Raw genomic sequence first — 26,185 nt, forward strand, 5'->3', positions numbered from 1 at the left:
CAATTAAAGCCTCCTTCGTTTCTAACTGTGCAGCGATCATTTCCGACTGGTACTTTTTTATGCTCTTGAGGCCCTCACTGAGTTCATTGAGCATCCTTATAAGCAGTATTTTGAACTCAGCATCTGTTAGGTTGCTTATCTCCATTTCGCTTAGTTCTTTTCTTGGGGTTTTGTTCTGTTCTTTCATTTGGGACCTGTTTCTTTGTATCCTCATTTTGGCTGCCTCCCTGTGTTTGTTTCTGTGTATTACTTAATGAGAGGTATGGGGCTCGCTGAGACCCGATGCTGCTCGTTTGAAAGAATTTAGGAAAAACCTGAAGCAGGATCCAAGACAGGCCAATCCTATGGTTAAGCAAGTAGCAACAGCTTGGGTGGGCTTGAAAGTTGTGTGGGTCGGGGCGGGGCCTCAGGGAGTCACCAGGGCGGGGCTACCAGTGTGAGGCAGGTTGCTGGAGTCCCAGATATGGCGACTGTCTGCCGCCCCAGGGAAGGGCTCACCAAAGGAACAAAGGCCTCTTACAGCACGTTTGTCCCCGAGAAAGCCCCCTCTCCAGCCCTCGCTCCAGTGCCAAACAGCTCAGTTCTTCCCTGTATTTCTCTGGTGCCCCTCGAGCTGCCTCCCCTCCGAGCTTAGAGGGAGAGAGTCCGACCAGTCCGTGCGCGGGCCCTTTAGGGAGCTGCCTGTGGCTCCAGCCAGGTCAGCTTCCCTGAGCCTCAGTTTCCGCTGGTTTTTCCGGCCAGAAGTTATGGGGACTCTCTTCCTGGCACTGGAAACCTGAGCGGGGCACCTGGTGTGGGACGGGGACCCCTCAGTCCTCAGGAAGGACCTTCCCAGCCGCGGGAGCCTCCTGATTTTTATCCGCCACACTTGGGTGTGGGACCAGTCCGTTGCGCCGCTGCCGCCACCCCTCGCGCCGCTGCCCCTCCTATCGGTCTGGATGTAGCTGCTTTTTTTTTTTTTTAATTCCGTAGTTGTAGGACTTCTATTCAGCTTGATTTCAGGCGGTTTTGGATGATGGTTGTTCTGTAGTTTTGTTGTAACTTGGACGTGGTTGTGGGAGAACACGATACTGCGTTTCCCTACGCCGCCATCTTGACCCGGACCCCAGCTCTACCTTCTTGTTTCAACTCTTAGACTATAAACAAGTGTCACAATTTGTTGTCCCCGTAAGAAACATTCAAATCTGTGAAAAATTTTCGTGAGTTTATTGAGCCAAAACTGTTAACAAGTGCTGGGAAGCAAAATCTCAACAGATTGAGATAATGCTCCAGAGAATGGCAGTTTTGCACCTTATTTTATATATTACAATAAAAAAAGGAGACACAGGTGGGTTACATGAAATCTATTGGTGATAAATTAGGAAGGTGGGAGAAAGACACATACATCATTTACATAGGTGGGTACAGGATAGTGAACAATCAACAACTAACTCAATAACAATAAGGGGACTTGTGGCCTCTGCCAAGTGGTGCCTATGCTTTGAGGAGTCTGAAAAAGGGAAAATTACTTTGACACTCCAAAGATATGCTATCACAGATGCAAAAAAGACAGTAGACAGGCTCAGTTAAGGTAAAGATTGACCTTTGCCAGGGAAGATGCTGGCCTAGGACATGACTACCTGCCACAAACTGTTTTCAGTTAAAATGTTTTAACTTCAGACCATCCTTTGTGCTTGCAAGGCCACCACACAGGCCTACCCTGAGTTTGTCAGGTTAGCATGTGGCCCCTTTTTGTCCACACTATTTAGTTTTTTGCATTTGTGATTTCACTGTTTAAAACTGTCCCCAGCCTGGCCGGTGTGGCTCAGTGGTTGAGCGTCAGTCTGTGCACCAAGAGGTCACCGGTTCAATTCCCAGTCAGTGCACATGCCCAGGTTGTGGGCCAAATCCCCAGTGAGGGATATGCAGAAGGCTGCCAGTTGATGTTCTCTCTCATCGATATTTCTATTTCTCTCTCCCTCTCCCTTCCTCTCTAAAATCAATAAAGAAAAACAAAGAAAAGAAAAGAAAACTCCCCAAGCATAGTCCTGGAGTACTTGCTGGCTAGTGTAAGAAGGTTGTAATATGCCTCACAGAGAAAATACATATGTTAGATAAGCTTCATTCCAGCAAGAGTTACTGTTGCTGTTGTTCATGAATTCAGCATTAATGAATCCACAATATATATGAAATAAAGTGTCTTTAAACAGAAATACACATAAAACAAGGTGACATGTTAATCAGTTGATGAAAATGTTGTCACCATAGGCTCATGGGAAACAAACCCTGTATTTCCCCTAAGAGTAGCAGTTCAGTATTCGCTAATTCAGTGTTTGTAGGAACATTGTAGAACCTGTTGTGAATAATGAGAATGGACTCTGTGTGTGTGTGTGTGTGTGTGTGTGTGTTGTGTAGAAAGGGGATTGACTATACAGACAAGATTTTTTTAAAATATTTTTCTTGCCCAGCCAATGTGGCTCAGTGGTTGAGCATCGACCCATGCACCAAGAGGTCGCTGGTTTGATTCCCGGTCAGGGCACATGCCCAGGTTGTGGACCAAATCCCCAGTTGGGGGCATGTAGGACACAGCCCAGTTGATGTTCTCTCATCGATGTTTCTGTCTCTCTCTCCCTCTCCCTTCCTCTCTCTCTAGAATCAGTGGAGGAAAAATAAAATAAAATAAATAAAAATAAAGATGTTCTTTTAAAAATATGTGTGTATATATATATTTTTTTTCTTTATTGATTTTAGAGAGATAGAGATAGAAACATCGATGTGAGAGAGAAATATCGATTGGCCACCTCCTGCACTCCCCCTATAGGGGATTGGGCTCGCAACCTGGGCATATGCCCTGACCGGGAATTCAACCAGTGACCTCTTGCTGCATAGGTTGATGCTCAACCACTTGAGCCACACTGGCCAGGTATACAGACAAGATTTTGAAAGAAACAGGACAGGATCTTATCAAGATCACGGTGGAAAGATTAGCTTTAAATAAAAGGGAAGCCCACCTGGCTGGTGTGGATCAGTGGATTGAGTGTTGCCCTATGGACTAAGAGGTTTGATTCCTTGTCAGGGCACACTCTCAGGGTTCGGGCTCGATCCCCAGTAAGAGGCATGTAGAAGGCAGCCAATCAATGTTTCTCTCTCACATCAATGTTTCTGTCTCTCTCTCCCTTCCTCTGTCTCCAAAAAAATCTATAAAAACATATTTAAAAAATAAAAATAAAAGTGGTGTTCTGAGACACCACTACTGATGATTCCTTTATTGACTTTTCTCATTCAGTTTTTCTCTCTCTAATACTTTTTCTTGGACTCTACTTTTTCCTCATTTCTCCTTTTCTCTTTTTGTACCCCTGGGTTAAATCCTATGCTTGTTGACTCCCTAAGAAACTTTATTCTAATGGCTTAAACAGTAACATTTATAATTCTAACCTAAAAAGAATACTGAACTACCATTTGTATGCATATTCCATGCCATACATTTTAATGATTCTGCAAGGTTGGTATTGTTCACTCTATTTTGAGAGAAAAGAAAAGTTGAGGGTTCAGGAAGTTGAAACTAGTCCAACTTCATAAGTGAAGGGATTTTTGTTTTCATTTTTTTGTTGTTGTTAATCCTCACTCAAGGGTATTTTTTCCATTGATTTTTCGATAGCGTAAAAGAGAGGCAGAGAGGGAGAATCATTGATGTGAGAAAGTCACATTGATTGGTTGCCTCCCACATGACCCTGACTGGGGCTGGGGATCAAACCTGCAACCTAGGTACGTGCCCTTGACTAGGAATCAATCCATGACCATTTGGTCTGTGACCGATGCTCTAACTGCTTAGTGAAACCAGCCAGGGCAGTGAAGGGATTTTTGAATCAGAGTCTTACAAAGGCCTTATTTTTTCCTCTGTACCAGAAGATGGCAAACTATCATTCTCAGACCAAATCTGACTCACTACCTGTTTTTGCAAATAAAGTTTTATTAGATCACAGCCGCACTCATTCATTTGTTCTTTGGCTGTTTTTACACTTCCCAGTGGTGGCAGAGTTCAGTTGCTTGAGTCATTGCAACAGACTATATGGCCTCACAAAGCCAAAAATATTTATTATCTGGCCTATTACAGAAAAAGTTTGGTTACCCATTATCTCTACCATGCTGCCTCGCTCCTAAACTTTAATTCCATATGTTTTTTTGGGCATAGTAAACAACTCCATTTGGATTTTATCCTAGTGACTTAAAATAACCTTTAATTATTTTTTAAAGTCAGTTTGAGAGAGAAATCGATTTGTGTTCCACTTATTTATTTATTCATTGGTTGCTTCTTGTGTGTGCCCTGATCAGGGATTGAACCTGCAACCTTGGCATATCGGGACAACACTCTAAACAACTGAGCTGCCTGGCCAGGGCCAAAATAACTTCTGTTATGTTCACCAGTGAGGAATTAAGACAAAGCATTGCAGATATGTTTTGTCTCTTCCCTGAAGTCTGGGGTCTTAGCTGAAAAGACTTAGCATCTGGGGCTAGAATCATCTAGATCAGTAATCAGAAAACTAGGGCCTTCTGACCATTTTTGTAATGAAATTTTATGGAATACAGCAATATCCATTTATCTCTTGTATATGGATGCTTTGTTCCTGTAACAGCAGTTATAACAGCAGAGACTGTATGGCCCAACAAGTATGTAATATCTGGCCTTTTATAAAAAAAGAAAGTTTGCAAATATCGGATCTAGAGTCGTCTTCAGTCACTTATCTGGCAGTTGATGTTGGCTCTTAACCTGAGCTTTTAACCATAGTACCTACATATGGTCTCTCCACACAGCCTGGGCTTTTTCACAGCATGGCAATCTTAGGATAATTGGCTTTCTTATATGACAGCTCAGAGTTCCAAAAGTGATGTCTCAACAAATAAGGAAGACGCAGAAAAACCTTTTCTGACTTAGCCTTAGAAATTATAGTGTCACTTGTGCCACATTCTGCAAGTCACAGCTCATTCCAATTCAAAGGAAGAGAACACAGACCCCAGCTCTTAAGGGGGAAAATGGTAAAGATTTTTTGACCATTTCCTTAAACTGCCACAGCCTTGTCACTATTATCAGAAAGTCAATACATGATCTTTCCCCAAGTCAAACACTTCAGATATTTTATTCAATTGTGCCATCATTATTTCAGTCTTGTAGGCCTGAAAACTTAATCATCCCTATTTTCTTTTTACAAGTGCACCAAAATTTTATTTTTTCTATCTTTTGGATGTTTTTTATTCTTACTACTGTCACTAGAGCTACTGTATCCTTATTGCTAGATCCCTGAACCACCAGAAATACTATAGGGTTTCTTCCAACCTGTAGTATATTGTGCCATGCAGAATAGTGTGTATGTACATCTAAAAAATTTTTTTCCTTATTGATTTTAGAGAGAAAGGAAGGGAGAAGGAGAGAGAGAGAGAGAAACATCGATGTGAGAGAACATTGATTGGCCCCCACAACCTGGGCATGTGCCCTGACCAGGAATCAAACCGACAACCCCTTAGTGCATGGGTCGATGCTCAACCACTGAGCCACACCAGCTGGGCTGGTGTATGTGCATTTTAATCTGTAGATTTTATCAAATTCTCAAGGGCCAAATGTCCCCAAATAAAGTTTAACAACCATGTGTTGTGGGACCCCAATTGCATTTGGATATTCATTAGAAGGACTCAACACATAGGCACATAGTGGCTAAGCTTTATAACAATGAAAGGTTACACAATAGAATAAGTAAGGGAAAAAGGTAAGTAGAAATCTGGAAAATTTCCTTTATGTTCTCTTCTTGTGGGGGACAAACTAAGCATCTTCCTTCTCCAGCAGTGATAAATGTAACATGTACAGTGTTTCTGCCCAGAAGAAACCCATTAGAAACTCAGGGCCCAAGTTTTTACTGGGGCTGGTCACATAAGCACTGTCTGCTTAGCAAGTACCAAAATTCCAGACTCACAGAAGGAAAGTAGGTGTTAAAAATAGATGTCATTTTTTTGCACCAATGAATTAGTCACAATACCACTTTTATCAGTAAGAGAAAGGTGGGAACACTAAAAAATCTTAGTTCCCAGATGCTAACTGAAGCCAATCTTGCAAGCAGGCCATCATAAAAATAGCATTCTTACCCTTGCTTTTGTGCACAAAACTACTTCCTGAGTATTTTTGACATGGCCTCTTTGCTCATCTAGTTTCATATCTTGTCTTTTCTCTCATCTCTTCTCTGTCTAGCTTGTGGGATCCAATTCAAGAACCACCACTTCTGCCCCTTCTAAGGAGCAGATACTTTTCCTTTTTTTTTTATCCTCACCCGAGGACATTTTTCATTTTTTGTTCAGATAGAGTGGGAGAGAGAGGAAGAGAGAAAGAGAGAGAAACATCGATGTGAAGGGACACATCGAGTGGTTGCCACCCGCACGACCAACCAGGGCCGGGGACAAACTGCAACCGAGGTACGTGCCCGTAGCGGGAACCGAACCCGGGTCTCTCTGGACCGCAGGCCGACGCTCTAACCGCTGAGCCAAACCGGCCAGGGCGATACTTTTCCTTCCCATCCCTCACAGATCACTCTTCACAGAACCTCTTTGACACTCATTGTATGTACCATTTACATGGCCCTTAGCCTACTATTTTTATGTCTATGTGCACTCACATGTTATGGTGTAGCCCTGTGAGGCTAAGCATTCTTCCACATGCACCCTGTGTATTCTTTAACTACAGCACATACCTCACTGTGTTATGCTTGTTTATAACATATGCTTCTTAAGAGCTGGGACCACATGAAGTGCAGGGCCTAGCACTGTGTCTCTTCCTTAGTAGGCACTAATTAAATGTTTGCAGGAATGAAAGCTGTTTGTATCCCCTTCTCTACCCAAGCAGTATGTCTTACATTCCAATAAATATGATTGCTAAAGAAGACAAGTTGTGTCATGATAAATCACTAAAATTGTTTTCAAGTAGAATATTTCCCTTAAAAATTTTTTTTTTCCTTTATTGATTTTAGAGAGAGGAAGGGAGAGGGAGAGAGAGATAGAAACATCAATAAGAGAGAACATCGACTGGCCGCCTCCTGCATGCCCCACACTGGGGACCAGGCTCACAACCTGGGCATGTGTCTTGACTGGGAATCGAACCTGCAACCTCTTGGTGCATGGGTCGACATTCAACCACTGAGCCACACCAGCTGGATGAATAGTTCCCTTTTAATAATCTTTTCTCTATTCTTTGTATTTTGATTCTAATAGTAATGTAATGCATGTGCTAAACTTGGTTTTGTAAATTTCATTATGATCTAGTCACTGGATCTTAACCTTTTTTGTGGCAGGGTGCAGACTCATCTGAGCGTATCATTGCTCCCATGCGATGGGGCTTGGTCCCATCTTGGTTCAAAGAAGGTGATCCTTCCAAACTGCAGTTCAACACTAGCAACTGTCGTAGTGATACCATAATGGAGAAACTGTCCTTCAAGGTAGGTAGCTTATGTTGGAAAAAGGTATATATTCTGTTCTTTTTATGAACAGAGCTTTTAAATGCCTTATATACCTGAAAAATAAAATAAGGTTCTCTTTGGAACCTCCCTTAAGGTCTCAAAGTGTTGAGTGCTATTTTATTTATTACTGTGTAATAAACCATGCCAAAATTTAGTGGCTTAAAACAAATCAACTATTTGTATTATTTTTTATATTCTGCGGGTTGACTGGAATCAAGTGGACCATTTTCGCTTGGAGGTTCTTGTGTGGTTATAATCAAATGACAGCTGGGGCTGGATGTCTAAGATGGCTTCTTTACCCACATGTCTGACACCCCAGCTGGGGTGGGTAAAACAACTGGGAACCTTTCCACTTGCCTCGCTGGGGATTGTCAGAGTAGTCGAGCTTACCCAAAGCTCATGATTCAACACAGCATGGCAGAAGCTGCAAGATTTTTGCGACCTAGCCTTGGAAATCATATAGCATCACTTCTGTAGCATTCTATTGGCCCAGCCCAAAATCAGTGTGGGAGGAAACTACATGGGATGTGAATACTGGGATGCATGACTCATTGGGGAGCCAACTTTGGAGAATAGCTACCACAAGTGGCCTGTTTGTTAGAGACCTGTTGTTATTTAATCATTCATTATTTAATCTTTATTTAATCTTTCAGCATCTGTGTGAGTGGTGACTTTATACATATGAAAAGTGAGGTACAGAGAAATTGAATAACTGCTCTAAGGTCACACATTAGCAGACCTAAGATTTAATTCAAGTCCATGAAATATAATTCTATTGTTCAGACCATATCCTGCTCACATTTTCCCTCAGGTCCCTCTGGGAAAGGGAAGACGCTGTGTTGTTTTAGCAGATGGATTCTATGAGTGGCAACGATGTCAGAGAACAAATCAGAGGCAACCATACTTCATCTACTTCCCTCAAATCAAAACAGAAAAGGTATCATCGGCAGCACTCACAGTAAATATTTAGAAACTAATCCAGAGAAGGGCATAGTTTTCTTCCTTCATAGAGTTTGGCTTTTTAGTTGATTTTTAGAGAAAGAAACAGATTTGTTGTTCCACTTATTCATTTGTTTGACTCCTGTAGGGGATCAAGCCCACAAATTTGGTGTATCAGGATGATGCTTTAACCAACTAAGCTACCTGGACAGGGTCCTCATAGAGTTTTAAAAAATAACAGCTTTAGTCCAGCTGGTGTGGCTCAATGGTTGAGTGTCAACCCATGCACCAAGAGATCGCCGATTCGATTCCCAGTCAGGACACATGCCCAGGTTGTGGGCCTGATCCCCAGTGGGAGGCATGCAGGAGGTGGCCAATCGATATTATCATCTCTCTCTTTCTCTCCCTTCCTCTCTCTCTCAAATCAATAAAGCGAAAAAATATAATAGCTTTATTGAGATGTAATTTACCTTTTTAAATTATTCAATTCAGTGATTTTTTTAGTATATTTAAAGTTGTGCAACGATCATCACTATCTAATTTTCATTTATTTATTTGTTAATCGTCACTCAAGGATGTTTTTCCATTTATTTTCAGATAGAGTGTAAGGGAGGGAGGGAGGGAAAGAGAGAGAGAGAGAGAGAGAGAGAGAGAGAGAGAGAGAAAGAAACATCTGTGTGAGAGAGGCACATCGATTGGTTGAGAGAGAGAGAGAGAGAGAGAGAGAAAGACACATCTATGTGAGAGAGGCACATCGATTGGTTGCCTCCTGCATGACCACCACCGTGGCTGGGGATCAAACCCAGCTATGTGCTCTTAACTGGGAATTGAACCTGCGACCCTTCATTCCACAGGCCCACGCTTTAACCACTGAGCCAAATTGGCCAGGTACTATCTAATCTTTAGAACATTTTTATCATCCCAAAAAGCAATCCTGTATCCATTATCAGTCACTCTTCATTCCTCTGGCAACTACTAGTCTACTTTCTGTCTCTATAGATTTGCCTGTGTGTGTGTGTGTGTGTGTGTGTATGTATTTGTATATGTATACATATATAAAATGCGATATGTGGTCTTTTGTGTCTGGCTTCTTTTACTCAGAATATTGTTTCTAAAGTTTATGTTGTAGCATATATCAGTACTTTATTCCATTTTATGGCTAAACAATAGTACATTGTATGGGTATCACATTTTGCTTATTTATTCACCATTTGATGGATACTTGGGTTGTTTCTACTTTTTGGCTATTATGAATTATGCTGCTATGGGCATTCATGTACAAATTTTGGTTTGGATATGTGTTTTAATTTCCCTTGGGTTTATGCTTAGGAGTGGATTTGATAGTTTGTATGGTAACTCTATGTTTAACATTTCCCTCATAGAACTTTCATTTTAAGGCACATAATAAATATAGCCTGTTCATATAACATTATATAAGGAGATTGAAAACAAATCAGCCTCTCTAACATCATGTGTATGTGTTTTTTAATTAGATTTATTACTCTGACACTGCTAAAACATTTGTGGTTTTCACCAGTTTGCATTGTTAAATTCGAAATTATTTGTTACTTCAGATGATGTCATCTCATTTTGGGCACTTCTCATAGTCAACAACAGTTGCCTTACCCTCAGAAAATTCCCTCTCTAGCCAATCTATTAACACAAAATTGATTTGGTAAAGGAAAATATTGTTAAATATATAGAAATTATTATCTTTTTTTTAATCCTCACTCGACATTTTTTTTTTTTTTGCATTTATTTTCAGATAGAGCGGGAGGAAGAGAGGGAGGAAGAGAGAGAGAAACATCAATGTGAGAGAGACACATTGACTAGTTGCCACCCACACGACCCCAACCAGGGCTGGGGACAAACTCTAACCGAGGTACGTGCCCTCAGCGGGAACCCAACACGGGCCTCTCTGGTTCATGGACCTATGCTGTAACCGCTTAGCCAAACTGGCCAGGGTCAAATTAGTATCTTTTAATGATAACAGTTAAATATGAAGCACATACTGTGAGCCAGATGCTCTTGCTAAGAACTTAATGTGTATTAATTTATTTAGTATTTCTAATAACCTGTGAAGAAACTACTGTTATTCTCATTTCAGATGAAGAAACTGAGACGTAAGAGAGAAAATATAAAAACTATTTTGTTTTCTAAGACTCTTATTTTAACTTCACCTAATGACCATTATTAATAGTTATTAAAGCCCTTGCTTCTGAGTGGTATGAGCAAGAAACAAAAATCTGTGCTATCTTATAGTAAGAAACCAGTGTACAAAGTTGATTATTAGGTATTGGGGAAAGAACTGGAATTAGAATGTTTTAAATCCTGTAACTCCCTAACTTGGTGCTTTAACATTGGTTTACAGTATGAAATCTTTTTTGTCCCTAATGGTTAATTTTTAGAGTGATTGGTCAGTAATCTTCTATCTCTTGTGTTGTTTTGGGGTAAAAGATTGTTGGTTTGTCCAGAGGTAATCAATGTGATGCTTTGTCAGGAGATTTAGCCTTCAAATAATTATTGCTCACTTCCTTTTCCTCCATAAGGGCTTTCCTATACTCAGGAGCATTTCTATCATAAGTGAAGGGTACTGGCTAAGGTGGAAACCAGAGTGGAGATTAAATTTTCAGAGAGGAAGAAATGCCAGTTTAAAGAATTTCCATAATATCTCTTTCCCCCCTTTAAATCCAGGATGCCACTTTCGTTTGTATTCTAATTAATATTTTTTATTGAGGTAAAAATCCATGTAACATAAAATTCACCATTATACCCATTTTAAAGTATATAATTCAAGAGTTTTATTATACTCAGTGTTGTGCAACCATCACCATTATCTAATTCCAGATCATTTTTATCACCCCAAAAAGAAATCCTGTCCCCATTGAGCAGTCCCTCTTCATTTTTCCCTTCCTCTGCCCCCTGGCAAACATTAATCTACTTTTTGTGTCTACAAATTTGCCTCTTCTGGACATTTTATATCAGGGGAATCATACTATATGTATCCTTTTATGTGGTTAGCCTCTTAGCATGATGTTTTCAAAATTTGTACATATAGTAAATATTAGTATGTCACACCTTTTTTTTAAAAATTCTTACCCAAGGATATTTTTCTATTTATCTTCAGACAGAGTGGGAAGGGTAGAGAGGGGGAGAAAGGGAGAGAGAGAGAGAGAAACATCTACGTGAGAGAGCCACATAGACTGGTTGCCTCCCGCACGACCCTGACCAGGCCCTGAGATGAACTGCAACCGAGCTAGTGCCCTTTGGCAGAATCGGGCCGATGTTCTACCGCTGAGCCAAACCAGCCAGAGCAGTATGTCACACCTTTTTTATTGCCAAATAATATTCGCTTTTACAGATAATACCACATTTTGTTTTGCCATTCATTTGTTGATGGACATGTGTGTTGTTTCCACTTTCTGGCTATTATGAATAATGCTCCTATGAACATTGGTATACAAGTATCTGTTTGCATACTTCTTCAATTTTTTTGAGTTAAATTCCCACCCACGATGTATGAGGGTTCTGGTTTTTCTGTATCCCTGTCAACATTTTTTTCCTGTGTTTTGTTTTTAATTACACTCATCCTAGTGGGGACGAGGTAGTATATCACTGTGGTTTTAAATTGCATTTTCCTAATGACTAATGACATTTGATCTTTTTTTTTTTAATCCTCACCTGAGGATATTTTTTCATTTATCTTCAGATAGAGTGGGAGGAAGGGAGTGAGAGGGAGATAGAGAGAAACATCAATGTGAGAGGGTCACATTGAGTGGTTGCCTCCCGCATGACCCTGACCAGGGCCAGGGACAAACTGCAACCAAGGTACGTGCCCTTGACCAGAATTGAACCCATGACTCATTGGTCTGCAGGCTGATGCTCTAACCACTGAACAAAACTGGCCAGAGCGTTTGATATTTTTTTTCCTCACCTGAGGATATTTTTTGTTCAGATAGAGTGGGAGGGAGAGAGAGGAAGAAAGAGAGAGAGCGAGAGAGAGAGAAACATCAATGTGAAAGGAACACATCAAGTGGCTGCCACCCGCACGACCAACCAGGGCTGGGGACAAACTGCAACCGAGGTACGCGACCTTAGGTCTCTCTGGACTGCAGGGCAATGCTCTAATCGCTGAGCCAAACCAGCCAGGGCTTGATCATTTTTTAATGTGCCTGTTGCCATTTGTATATTTTCTTTGGAGAAATATATATATTTAAGTTCTTTAAACTTAATTGTTTGCTTTTTGTTGAGTTATAAGCCTTCTTTATATATAGTCTGGCTACTAAACCCTTTCCAGATGTGTGATTTGTAAATATTTTCTTTCGTTTTGTGGTTGTCTTTTACTATCTTGATAGTGTCCTTTGAAGCACAAAAGTTTTAAATTTTAATGAAGTCCAGTGTATCTGTTTTTTCCTTCATTGTTTGTCCCTGTGGTGTCACATTTAAGAATCTATTGCCAAACTCAACGTCGTGAAGATTTACCCCTCTATTTTTTTTCTAAAGGTTTGTAGTTTTAGCTTTACATTTAGATCTTTGATCTATTTTGTCTGTTTTTTTAAACTTCTTTTAGTACTTATTTTTTTAAAAAAAATTTGTATTGATTGATTTGAGAAAGAGAGAGAGAAAGGGAGGGAGAGAGACATTGATTTGTTGTTCCACTTATTTATGCATTCATTAGTTGCTCCTTGTAGGTGCCCTGACCAGGGATCAAACCCACAACCTTAGTGTATTGGAATGATGCTCTAACCAACAGAACTACCCAGCTGGCACCTCTTTGATCTATTTTTAATTAATCTTTATAAATGGTGTAAGATAGAGGTTCAACTTCATTCTTTCCCCCTACCCAAATATGTTTTATTGATTTTTTAGAGAGAGAGGAAGGGAGTGAGAGAGAGAAACATTGATGTGAGAGAGAAACATCCATTGGCTGCCTCCTGCATGCCCCCTACTGGGGATTGAGCCTGCAGCCTGGGCATGTGCCCTGACTGGGAATCAAACCAGGACCTCTCAGTCCATGGGACAATACTCAGTCCACTGAGCCACACTAGCTAGGCTCAATTTCATTCTTTTTCATATGGTTATCCAGTCATCCCAGTACCATTTGTTGAGAAGACTGTTTTGTCCCCATTGCATTGCCATGGTACGTACCCTGTCGATAATCAATTAACTATATAGATGTATAAGTTTATTTCTGGACTCTAGATTCTATCTATTGATTTATATGTCTGTTCTTATGCAATATCACACTAGCTCTGTAGTAGTTTTTAAATGGGGAAGTTTGAGTACTCCAACTTTGTTCTTTTTCAAGATTGTTTTGGTTATTTGGGTTTCCTTGAAGCTCCATGTAAATTATAGGATCAGTTTATTTGTTTCTGCAGAAAGGACAATTGGAATTTTGATAGAAATTGCATTGAACCTGTAGATCAATTTGAGGTATTGCCCATTTTGCCATCTTTATAATATTAAGTTTTACAATCCATGAACACAGAGTGTCTTTTCATTTACTTATGTCTTTAATTTCTTTCAACATTTTATAGTTTTCAGTGTATAAGTCTTGTACTTCCCTGGTTAATGTAATCCTAAGTCTGGTATTGAATAATACTTTTACCTCAATGCACGCACCTTAAAGAATTTTATCCTTAGGTCAACGTACTCAAATCAATAATATTTCTATATACTAACAACAAACAATTGGAAATGACAGCACTTCAGTAAACTGTTGGAAATAATCCAGTAGAGAGCAGGGAGAAAGTGTAAGTCACTGGAGGGATGTGCTTGTGTAGTGCACCAGTGGAGAAATTGACCTACTAAAAAGCATAGACCATTAGAGAGTGGAGGAAAGACTACATGTATTGGTAGGTGGGGAGATGCATTGATAAGAAGTACATGGAAGCTTTTTTCTTAGTGCTTCTATTTTACCAGTGAGATAGGAAGCAAAGTCATCAGCTGAGAGTGAGGATAGGGGGAGTGCCAGATATCTGAGAATAGGGAAAAAAGTATTGAATGATTATCAGTAAATAGACAATAGAAATATACTAGGATTGCCAAGTCATGATCCATTGGATTTTGTTTTAAGGAATAAAGTAGGAATTTAACTTTCTTTTTCCCAGTATCTACCCAGTTATCCCACAGCCATTCATTGAATACTTTTGTTACCTTTTTGTTAGTTATTTTATTTCTCCCATTAGCTCTGCTTTTAACTGTCTCTTCTTTTCCATTTACCTAGTTCCTATATATAGGCTAGAATTTTTCCTTGCCAACTTGTAGTAGAACATTCCTCAATATGACTTACTATAATAGGGTTTTCCAATGGTGGCAAACTAGTGTTGCCCATCTTCTAAGGAAAGGGAAGGAAACCTCTTCATAGCCACTTCTCTCCCTCTAAGGACCCTGCATGGCAAATTGACAGATAGCTTCTCTGAGAGAATCCCCAGGCTTCTTTCTACCCTCTTCAGGGAGCCACTAGATGCAAAGTCCTTGCCCCAGACTTTCTTTACACCAGTGGCCCTTACTCTTGCCTCAGAGGAGCCAGCATGCTTGTCCTGGCTATTGTATTATTCTAGGGATGAAGGCAAGACTGCGCATTCAGGCTGCCATCTTCCTAGACTCTCCACTTTGATTTTTTCCATTTAAAATGAACTGTAAGTCAAAACTTCTAGGGCTGTTTCTTGAGTTTCTTGAGGGAACTATTCCATAAGATTTTCATTCCTCTGCTTCTCCGTCTTTTTTTTTTTTTAAAGTCTAAATAAGAGCCGTTTATTAGCCGGCCGGCATATTCCGAACACCCCTGTGACAGAATCTTCAGAATCAGCTGCTTCTCCATCTTTAAACTAGGATCTGTATATCCAAAAAGAGAATTTTCCTCTAGTACTCTTTTTGAGAGACAGATAGGCACTTATGTGACTAGGATGGCATTTCCTCAATCCTATACTATTAGTCTCTTGCCTATAAAAATTTATCTCTATTCAAAGGACATTTATTAAACATATGCCACGTGTCCTGCTAGGCTCCTGGGAGTTCAGTGAGACATGATTTCTATCCATGAAGCTTTACTGCTAAAACATAGACAAATCAACAATCACAGACTAGTGGTGAATTGAATGCTCATGGAAGGCATGCTTGTGAGGTTATAGGGGCACAGAGGACAGCTTGTAAGTCAGACTGGGGCATCACACACAACTTCCTAGTTGAGGGAGTTTTCTAAAATGCAAATAGTTGGGTCTTTCCCTTTTTATCTAGTTTACAATCACTCGTATAATTTGTGTTTAAAACATTTACATTTAACTAATATAATACTGTTTTAAAAATTTATTATTCTGCTATTGATTTCTGTTTGTTTCATCAGCTCTTTTTTTCTTTTTTTTTCTGCCTGCATTTGGATTGAGTATTTTTTTTATTATTTCATTTTATCTCTACCATTGGCTTATTATTTTTACTTTATAAAAAAGTGTTTTACTAGCTGCTCTATAATATACATTTTAAATTATTAACCGTCTCTTTTCAAATAATATCCTGCTTCTTGTGTAGTGTAAAGACCTAACAACACTATATTTTTTACTTCTCCCACCTTTTGGTATATTGTCACACATTTTACTTTTTCAAATGCTTTAAACTCACAATATATTGCTACTGTTTTAGACAGTCAATTATATTTTAGAGTGACAAAAAAGTAAGAAATTTTACATTTACCTTCATTTTAGCCATTTCCATGGATCTTCACTTCTTCATGTATATCCAGGTTTCTTTCTATCTGGTATCATATTCCTTCTGTCTAAAGAACTTCACTTTAATGAGTGTGTACACACACACACACACACACACATATTTTTAGAAAGAGAGGAAGGGAGCGAGAGATAGAAACATCAATGAAAGAGAACATCGATTGGCCGCCTCCTGCATGCCCTCCACTGGTGATCGGGCCCACAACCTGACCAGGAATCGAATCGGTGACCTCTTGGTGTATGAGTCAATATTCAGCCACTGAGCCACACCAGCCGGACTATTTTAATATTTTGTATAGTGCAGGTCTGCTGGTAATGGATTCTATTTTTTATTATTATTAATTAAATTTTGTTACAAATGTCCCCCCACCCCCAAACACCCTCCTTCCTTGCAAGCATTGCTGTCTGTGTCCATTGGTTACTCATACATGCATATAAGTTCTTTGGTTTATCTCATACCTCCCCCTGACACCCCTCCCCTGAAGTTTGTCAGTCTGAACCCTACTTCTATATCTCTGGGTCTATTTTGTTCATCAGCTTATTCTGTTCATTATATTCCACAAATAAGTGAGATCATGTGGTATTTTCCTTTCTCTAATTGGCTTATTTTGCTTAGCAAAATACTCTCCAGGTCCCTCCATGTCACCTCAAAGGATAAGAGATCTTTCATTCTTACAGCTGCGTAGTGTTCCATTGTGTATATGTACCACAGCTTTTTTTTTTTTTTGATTGAAAATGATCTTATATTAAACATTATATCCATGGAAACATATTTACATACACACATACATATACATGCAAGTATATGTGGGGTTTTTTTGTTTGTTTGTTTGTTTTTTCCTGTTCTCTCTTTTTTTTTTTTTTTATGAATTATTTATTTATTTTTTTGTTACAGATATTTTACCTTTTTACCGCATTGGCACCCCCCACCCCACCCCACCTCCGCCCTGTCCCCGGCTTAGTTGTCCATGTCCATTGGTCATGCATACATGCATATAAGTTCTGTGGTTTATCTCTTCCCACCCCCCCAACCCCCACCCCCTCTTCTGAGGGATGTCAGTCTGTGCCCTACTTCCATGTTTCTGGGTCTACTGTATTCCTCAGACTGTTATGTTCATTATATTCCGTATATAAGTGAGATCGTGTTTTTTATTTATTTTTGTATGTACCACAGTTTTTTATCCACTCATCTATTGATGGACACTTGGGCTGTTTCCAGATCTTAGCAATTGTAAATAGTGCTGCTATGAAGATAGGAGTACATATATTCTTTCTGATTGATGTTTCAGGCTTCTGAGGATATATTCCTAGAAGTGGAATCACTGGGTCATATGGCAGTTCAATTCTTAATGTTTTGAGGAAACACCATATTGATTTCCATAGGGGCTGCACCAGTTCCTTTCCCACCAGCAGTGCACTAGAGTACGTTTTTCTCAATGGGTACCAATAGGCCAAGGTTGTGGGTTCGATCTCCAGTCAAGGCACATGCAAGAATCAACCAATGAATGCGTCCAATAAATAAGTGGAAAAGCAAGTCAATGTTTCTCTCTTTTTCCCTAAAATAAATAAATAAAAAATTGAAAACAAGAAAGTTTATTTTTTTAATCTAGTTATTTATTTCAAAATAATCATGATTTTCTTTATTGAGATATAATTCACATACCATAACATTTATCCTTCTAAAGTGTATAGTAGTTTTAGTTTATTCAAAATGTCAGGCAATCATCATCACTGTCTAACTTCAGAACATTATTATCACCCCCCAACTCCGAAAAACCCATACCCATTATTAGTCACTCCTTGCCCCAAGCACCTGGAAAATATTATCTGCATTTTTAAAACATATGTTTCAATTTAATTGTATTGATTTCAGAGAGAAGAAGCCGGGGGGGGGGGGGGGGGGGAAGCATCCATGTGAAACAGAAACATTGATTGGTTGCCTCCTGCACATGCCCAGATATCTAATGCACAACCTGGGTATGTGCACTGACTGGAAATTGAACCCACCAACTTTTGGTGTATGGGATGACACTTAATCCAACTGAGCCACACTGGCCAGAGCTATCTGCATTTTTTAAAAAAATTTTTATTTATTAATTTGATTTTGTTACAGATGTTTCTCATTTTTCCCCCATTGACACCCTCCTCCCCTTCCCCCCCTGCCTCATCCCCAGCTTTGTTGTCTATGTTCATTGGTCATGCATACATGTATGTAAGTTCTGTGGTTTATCTCTTCCCCGATAAACCACCCTCCTCTGAGGCTTGTAAGTCTGTACCCCACCTCTATGTCTCTGGGTTAATTTTGTTCAGTAGTTTGTTTAGTTCATTATATTCCACAAATAAGTGCGATCATGTCATATTTGTCTTCCTTTGCTTGTCTTGTTTTGCTTAGCATAATACTCTCCATGTTCTTCCATGCCATCTCAAAGGATAAGAGATTTTTCTTTCTTACAGCTGCATAGTATTCCATTGTGTACATGTACCACAACTTTTTAATTCACTCATCTACTGATGGACACTTGACTTGTTTCCAGATGTTAGCTATTGTAAATAGTGCTGCTGTGAACATAGAGGTACATATATTCTTTCTGATTGGTGTTTCAGGTTTCTTAGAAGTGCATCACTGGGTCAAATGGCAGTTCAATTTTTAACTTTTCGAGGTAACACCACAGTGTTTTCCATAGTGGTTGCACCAGTCTGCATTCCCAACAACAGTGTACTGGAGTCCCCTTTTCTCCCCACCCTCGCCAACACTTGTTGTTTGATGATTTGTTGATGGCGGCCATTCTGACAGGTGTGAGGTGATACCTCATTGTTGTTTTAACTTGCATCTCTCTGATGATTAGTGACGCTGAGCATTTCTTCCTATGTTTCTTAGCCATTTGTATGTCCTGTTTGGAGAGGTGTCTATTAGTTCCTTTGCCATTTTTTAAATTGGGTTCTTTGATTTCTTTTGTGGAGTTGTATGAGCACTCTATATATCTTGGAAATTAACCTCTTACCTGATATATCATTGGCAACTATGCTCTCCCATTCAGTGGGTTTCCTTTTCATTTTGATGATTGTATCTTTTGCTGTGCAGAAGCTTTTGAGTTTGATGTAGGCCCATCTGTTCATTTTCTCCTTTGTTTCTGTTGTCTTAGGTGATGTATCAGTGAAAATTCTGCTGTGTCTGATGTCTGAAATTTTGTTGCCTACAGGTTCTTTTAGGATTTTTATGGATTCATGAGTTACATTTAAGTCTTTTTTGCATTTTGAGTTTATTCTTGTGTATGGTGTAAGTTGATGGTCTAGTTTCATTTTTTTGCATGTAGCTGTCCAATTTTCCCAACACCATTTACTAAAGAGGCTGTCTTTACTCCACTGTATGCTCTTGCCACCTTTGTCAAATATTAATTGAGCATATTGCCTTGGGTCCATTTCTGGGTTCTCTGTTCTGTTCCACTGGTCTATATCCTGTTCTTGTGCCAGTACCAGGCTGTTTTGATTACAGTGGCTTTGTAGTATAACCTGAAATCTGGTAATGTGATCCCTCCAACTTTGTTCTTCTTTTTCAAGATTGCTGTGGCTATTCAAGGTCTTTTTTGGTTCCATATGAACTTTTCAAGTATTTGCTCTAGTTCTATGAAGTATGTCGTTGGTATTTTGATGGGGATTGCACTGAATCTATAGATTGCTTTGGTAATATGGACATTTTAATGATGTTAATTCTTCCAATCCATGAACAGGGTATGTGCTTCCACTTTTTTATATCTTCCTCTATTTCTTTTTCTAATGACCTGTAGTTTTCTGTGAAGAGGTCCTTTATTTTTTTGGTTAAGTTTATTCCTAGGTATCTTAATTGTTTTGCTGCGATGGTAAATGGGATTGTTTCCTTAGTTTCTCTTTCTGTGAGTTCATCATTGGTGTATAAGAATGCCATCGATTTCTTTTTTTTTCTTGCCATCGATTTCTTGACGTTAATTTTGTATCCTACTACTTTGCCAAATTCATTTATTAAGTCTAGTAAATTTTTGATGGGTGTTTGGGGTTTTCTACGTATAGTGTCATGTCTTCTGTGAATGTTGACAGTTTTACTTTTTTCTTTCCCATTGGGATCCCTTTTATTTTTTCTTCCTGTCTGATTGCTGAGGCTAAGACTTCTAGTACTATGTTAAATAAGAGTGGTTAAAGTGGGCATCTTTGTCTTGTTCCTGTTCTTAAGGGAAATGCTTTTAGTGTTTGCCCACTGAGTATGATGTTGGCTGTAGGTCTTTCATATATGGCCTTTATTATGTCGATATATGATCCCTCTATTCCCAGATTGCTGAGTGTTTTTATCAGAAATGGGTGCTGGATTTTGTTGAATGCTTTTTCAGTGTCTATTGATATAATCATATGATTTTTATCTTTTATTTTGTTTATGTGGTGTATCACATTTATTGATTTGCGAATATTGTTCCACTTGGTCATGGTGAATAATTTTTTTGATGTATTGCTGGATTTGATTTGCTAGTATTTTGTTCAGGATTTTGGCATCTATGTTCATCAGGGATATTGGTCTGTAGTTTTCTTTCTTTGTAGTGTCTTTTTCTGGTTTTGGAATTAGAATTATGCTGGCCTCATAAAACAAGTTGGGAAGTCTTCCTTCTTCTTGAATGTTTTGAAATAGTTTGAGGAGAATGGGTATTAGATCTTCTTTGAATGTTCAGTAAAATTCCCCTGTGAAGCCGTTCGGGCCTGAGCTTTTGTTTTCTGGGAGAGTCTTGATTACATGTTCGATTTCTTCTGTTGTTATTGGTTTGTTCCAGTTTTCTATCTCTTCCTGGTTCAGTTTTGGGAGACTATGTGTTTCTAGAAATTTGTCCATTTCACTTAGATTGTCGAATTTTGGTATATAATTGTTTATAATATTTGTTAACGATCCTTTGTATTTCTGTGGTGTCAGATATTATTTCTCTTTCATTTCTGATTTTGTATATTTGTGTTCTCTCTCTTTGTTTCTTGGTGAGTCTAGCTAAGTGTCCATCAGTCTTTTCAAAGAACCAGTTCTTTCTTTCATTGATCCTTTGAATTGCTTTTGGTCTCCATGTCATTTGTTTCTGCTCTGATCTTTACTATTTCCTTCCTTCTACTTGCTCTGGGGTTTGCTTTTTGTTTGCTTTCTAGTTCTTTAAGTTGTGAGGTTAGATAGTCTATTAGAAATTTTTCTTGCTTCTTGAGCTAGGCCAGTAGTGCTATGAACTTCCCTCTCAGAATTGCTTTCACTGCATCCCATAGATTTTGTATTGTTGTGTATTCATTTTCGTTGGTTTTCAGGAATTTTTAAATTTCTTCCTTGATCTCCATGGTAACCCATTCATTAATCAATAACATGCTATTTAGCCTTCATGTTGTCAAATGTCTTTGCATTTCTTGTTACAGTTGATTTATAATTGCATACCATTGGGATCAGAGAAGATGCTCGATATGATTTCAATCTTCTTGAACTTGTAGAGACTTGCTTTGTGTCCTAACATGTGGTCTATCTTTGCACTTGAGAAGAGTGTGAATTCTGTACTTTTGGGGTGTAATTCTCTGTAGAGGCCTATTAAATTCATTTGATCTAGCACTTCATTTAGAGTCTGTGTTTCCTTGTTAATTTTTTGTCAAGAAGATCTATCCAGTGATGTCAGTGGGGTATTGAAGTCCCCTGCAATGATTGTATTGCTGTTGATTTATCCTTTGAAGTCCTTTAGAGGATTGTAATATATGTTGGGGCTCCTACATTGGGTTCATATATGTTTACCAAGATTATATTTGCCTGTTGGATAGAACCTTTCAATATTATGTAGTGGCTTTCTTTGTCTCCAGTTATGGCCTTCACTTTTAAATCTACGTTATCAGATATGAGTATTGCTACCCCAGCTTTCTTTTGCTTTCTGTTTGCTTGAAAGATTTTTTTCCATCCCTTCACTTTCAACCTATGTGAGTCTTTTGTTGTGAGATGGGTTTCTTGTAAACAACATATATGTGAGCCATGCTTTCTTATCCAGTCAGCTGCTCTGTGTCTTTTTATCGGAGCATTCACACCATTCTCATTTAAGGGGATAATTGATATGTACTTATTTATTGCCATTTATATTTAGTGTGGTTCTATTTTTCTTCCTATTTCTTATTCTAATTACAGCAGTCCTTTTAGTATATCTTGCAGTGCTGGTTTGGTATTAATATATTGCCTTAGCCTTGTTTTTGTCTGAAAAGCTCTTTATTTGACCTTCTATTTTGAATGATAGCCTTGCTGGATAGAGTAGTTTTGGATTCAGATCCTTGTTTTTTATGACCTTGATTACTTCATGCCACTTTCTTCTGGCCTGCAGTGTTCTGTTGAGAAGTCAGCTGAGAGCCTTATGGGGTTTCCTTTGTAGGTAACCTGTTGCTTATCTCTTGCTGCCTTTAGGATTCTCTCTTTGTCTTTAATTTTAATGTGTCTTGGTGTGGGCCTGTTTGGGTTCTTCTTACTTGGGGCTCTCTGTGCTTCTTGAATTTAAATGCCTTCTTTCACCAAGTTAGGAACGTTTTCTGTCACTATTTCTTCAAATATATTCTCTAATCCTTGCCCATTTTCTTCCTTTTTGGGGACTCCTATGATGCGAATGTTATTACGTTTCCAGTTGTCCCACAGTTCTCTTAAGCTGTCTTACTGTTTTTTAATTGTTTTTTCCTTTTGGTTTTCTGATTGGTTGATTATTTTTTACCCTGTCTTCCATTTCACTGATCCGCTCCTCAGCTTCCTCTACTCTGCTGGTTAGTCCTTCCAATGTGTTCAAAATTTCTGCTATGTCATTCTTCATTTCCACTTGGTTGTTTTTTAATGTTTCTATATCTTTACTCATGGTGCTGATGTCCTTACTCATGCTGTTGAGCTTCCTCAAGATCATGGCTCTAAACTCTACCTCCGATAATTTGCTTAGCTGCATTTTATTGATCTCATCTTCGATAGAGTTCTCTTGTTTTTTCATTTGGGATTTCTTTCTTTCTTTCTTTCTTTCTTTTTTTATTGATTAATTTTTGTTACAGATGTTTCTCCTTTTCCCCCCACTGATTCCCCCCTCCCCCTTCCTCCCTGCCCCTTCCCCAGATTGTTGTCCATGTCCACTGTTCATGCCTACATGCATATAAGTTCTGTGGTTCATCCCTCCCCCACCTCCCCACTCCTTAGGGGATTGTCAGTCTGTACCCCGCTTCCACATCTCTGGGACTACCCCATTCCTCAAACTGTTATGTTCATTATATTCCACAAATAAGTGAGATCATATGAAACTTGTCTTTCTCTGTTTGGCTTGTTTCACTTAGGATGATACTTTCAAGGTCCCTCCATGTAGTCTCAATGGATAAGAGATCTTTCTTACCTCTGCGTAGTACTCCATTGTGTATATGTACCACAGCTTTTTTTTTTTTTTTTTTTTTATCCTCGCCCGAGGACATTTTTTTTTTTCATTTTTTGTACAGACAGAGTGGGAGGGAGAGAGAGGAAGAGAGAGAGAGGGAAACATCGATGTGAAAGTGACACATCGAGTGGCTGCCACCCGCACGACCAACCAGGGCCGGGGACAAACTGCAACCAAGGTACATGCCCTTACCGGGAACCGAACCCGGGTCTCTCCGGACCGCAGGCGGACGCTCTAACCGCTGAGCTAAACTGGCCAGGGCTCTACCACAGCTTTTTGATCCATTCGTCTACTGATGGACACTTGGGCTGTTTCCAGATCTTAGCGATTGTAAATAGTGCTGCTACAAAGATGGGGGTACATATATTCTTTCTGATTGGTGTTTTATGCTTCTTAGGGTATATTCCTAGAAGTGGGATAACTGGGTCAAATGGAAGATCAATTTTTAATTTTTTGAGGTGACACCATATTGTTTTCCATAGTGGCTGCACCAGTCTGCATTCCCACCAGCAGTGCACTAGAGTCCTCTTTTCTCCACACCCTCGCCAACACTTGTTGTTTGATGATTTGTTGATGGCGGCCATTCTGACAGGTGTGAGGTGATACCTCATTGTTGTTTTGATTTGCATCTCTCTGATGATTAGTGATGATGAGCATTTCTTCATATGTTTCTTAGCCATTTGTATGTCCTGTTTGGAGAGGTGTCTATTTAGTTCCTCTGCCCATTTTTTAATTGGATTCTATGTCTTCCTTTTGTGGAGTTGTATGAGCACTCCATAGGTATTGGAAATTAACCCCTTATCTGATATATCATTGGCAATTATGCTCTCCCATACAGTGGGTAGCCTTTCCATTTTGATGATTGTATCTTTCGCTGTGCAGAAGCTTTTGAGTTTTATGTAGTCCCATGTGTTCATTTTCTCCTTTGTTTCTATTGCCTTAGGTGATGTGTCAGTAAAAATTCTGCTGCGTATGATGTCTGAGATTTTGTTGCCCACAGTCTCCTCTAGGATTTTTATGGATTCATGAGTTACATTTAAGTCTTTTATCCATTTTGAGTTTATTTTGGTGTAGGGTGTAAGTTGATGGTGTAGTTTCATTTTTCTGCAAGTAGCTGTCCAATTTTCCCAGCACCATTTATTAAAGAGGCTGTCCGTACTCCACTGTATGCTCTTGCCACCTTTGTCAAATAGTAATTGAGCATATTGCCTTGGGTCCATTTCTGCGTTCTCTATTCTGTTCCACTGTTCTATATACCTGTTCTTGTGCCAGTACCAGGCTGTTTTGATTAGTGGCTTTGTAGTATAACCTGAAATCTGGTATTGTGATCCCTCCAACTATGTTCTTCCTTTTCAAGATTGCTGTGGCTATTCGAGGCCTTTTTTAGTTTAGGGATTTATTTCTTTGTTTCACCATTTTGGCTATCTCAGTGGGTTTTGGAGCCTGCCAAATTTCCCCTGTGGGTGTTGGTGTTGTGCTGTTTGCGGCTCCCTCTAGCGTGTTTGGATGAGCCTGGGTGGGCCCACATTAAATACCACTGTCAAGTCTTCCTTTCCTGGGTAGATTTGCAAGCCCAGGAAAGGTTCAGTTATCCTCTAGCTTTTTCCTGGTGGCTAGTAGTCTCAGTTACTCAATGCCTGGGAATGTAGCCCTGGTGTTCAGTTTCCCTGGTTATATGGTCCTGTCCTGCTGCTTTGCTGTTACTTTGTTCTGAGGATTTGTCTTTATTTTAGTTGTAATTCCTGTTTTGTCCTCGGAGATCGTCTGCGTAGCTTCTATTCACTTCGACTCCATTTTCACATCTTCTAAGTCTATCTTGTGCACAGCTGGTTCACACAGGCCTTCTTGGTGCCCCCCGCACCCTGCATGTTTCACAGGTAACTGGATCACACAGCCCCTTTGCAGACTCGGCTCTATGCCTATGTTATGGGCTGCTGGATCTCACAGGCCTCTCTGGTGCTTCAGCACCCTGCAGGCCCAGTGGGTAACTATATCGCGCAGTCCCTGCTGGGTTGCACATGCCTCTCTGGTGCTTCAGCACCCACAAGTCCCGCGGGTAATTGGATGGCACAGTTTCTGCTGGGTTGCACAAGCCTCTTTGGTACTTCAGCATGCTGCAGGTTCCGCTGGTAACTGGATGGCACAGTCCCTGTTGGGTTGTGCAAGCCTCTCTGGTGCTTCAGCACCCCCTAGGCCCCATGGATAGCCAGATCGGGCAGTTTCTGCTGGGTTGCACAGGCATCTGTGGTGTTTCAGCACCCCACAGATCCTGGGGGCAACTGGATTGTACAGTCTCTGCTGGGTCGCACAGGCCTCTCTGGTGCCCCCTCACACTGCAGTTCCTGTGGGCAGGTAGCTGGATCGCACCAGTCTCTCTTAGGCTCAGGCTTCCCACTGCTCTTGTGAGCTACTGGACTGCACAGGCCTCTGAGGAGCCCCAGGTCCCGCTGCTGGCAGCTGGGGAGTGCTGCCGCCCTGTGGGGGTGAACTCCTGCTCAGCTTTTTGCTGTACTTTTTGGGGATGGGTCTCAGCTGGTGGTCTGTGCTTCTGTTGCCTGGGGATGGATGTCTGCTCCCTAGCCTCTGTTGCTGGGGGTATATCTCGACTCTGATAGGGCTGCTACTATGGGGGATGGTGCTGGGC

At 39.9% G+C, this 26,185-nt stretch overlaps 1 protein-coding gene across 1 annotated transcript in view; it reads left to right on the plus strand.

Moving 5' to 3' along the window:
* Positions 1-26,185, plus strand: part of HMCES (5-hydroxymethylcytosine binding, ES cell specific) — a 56,728-nt gene that overhangs the window by 9,967 nt on the left and 20,576 nt on the right. The window contains exons 4-5 of the mRNA XM_036244030.1: positions 7,308-7,451; positions 8,284-8,409. Coding sequence (XP_036099923.1) covers positions 7,308-7,451; positions 8,284-8,409 — 270 coding nt within the window. The remainder of the gene's footprint in view (positions 1-7,307; positions 7,452-8,283; positions 8,410-26,185) is intronic.

Source organism: Molossus molossus, unplaced genomic scaffold (assembly GCF_014108415.1).
Source record: "Molossus molossus isolate mMolMol1 unplaced genomic scaffold, mMolMol1.p scaffold_m16_p_6, whole genome shotgun sequence".
Lineage (NCBI taxonomy): Eukaryota > Metazoa > Chordata > Mammalia > Chiroptera > Molossidae > Molossus > Molossus molossus.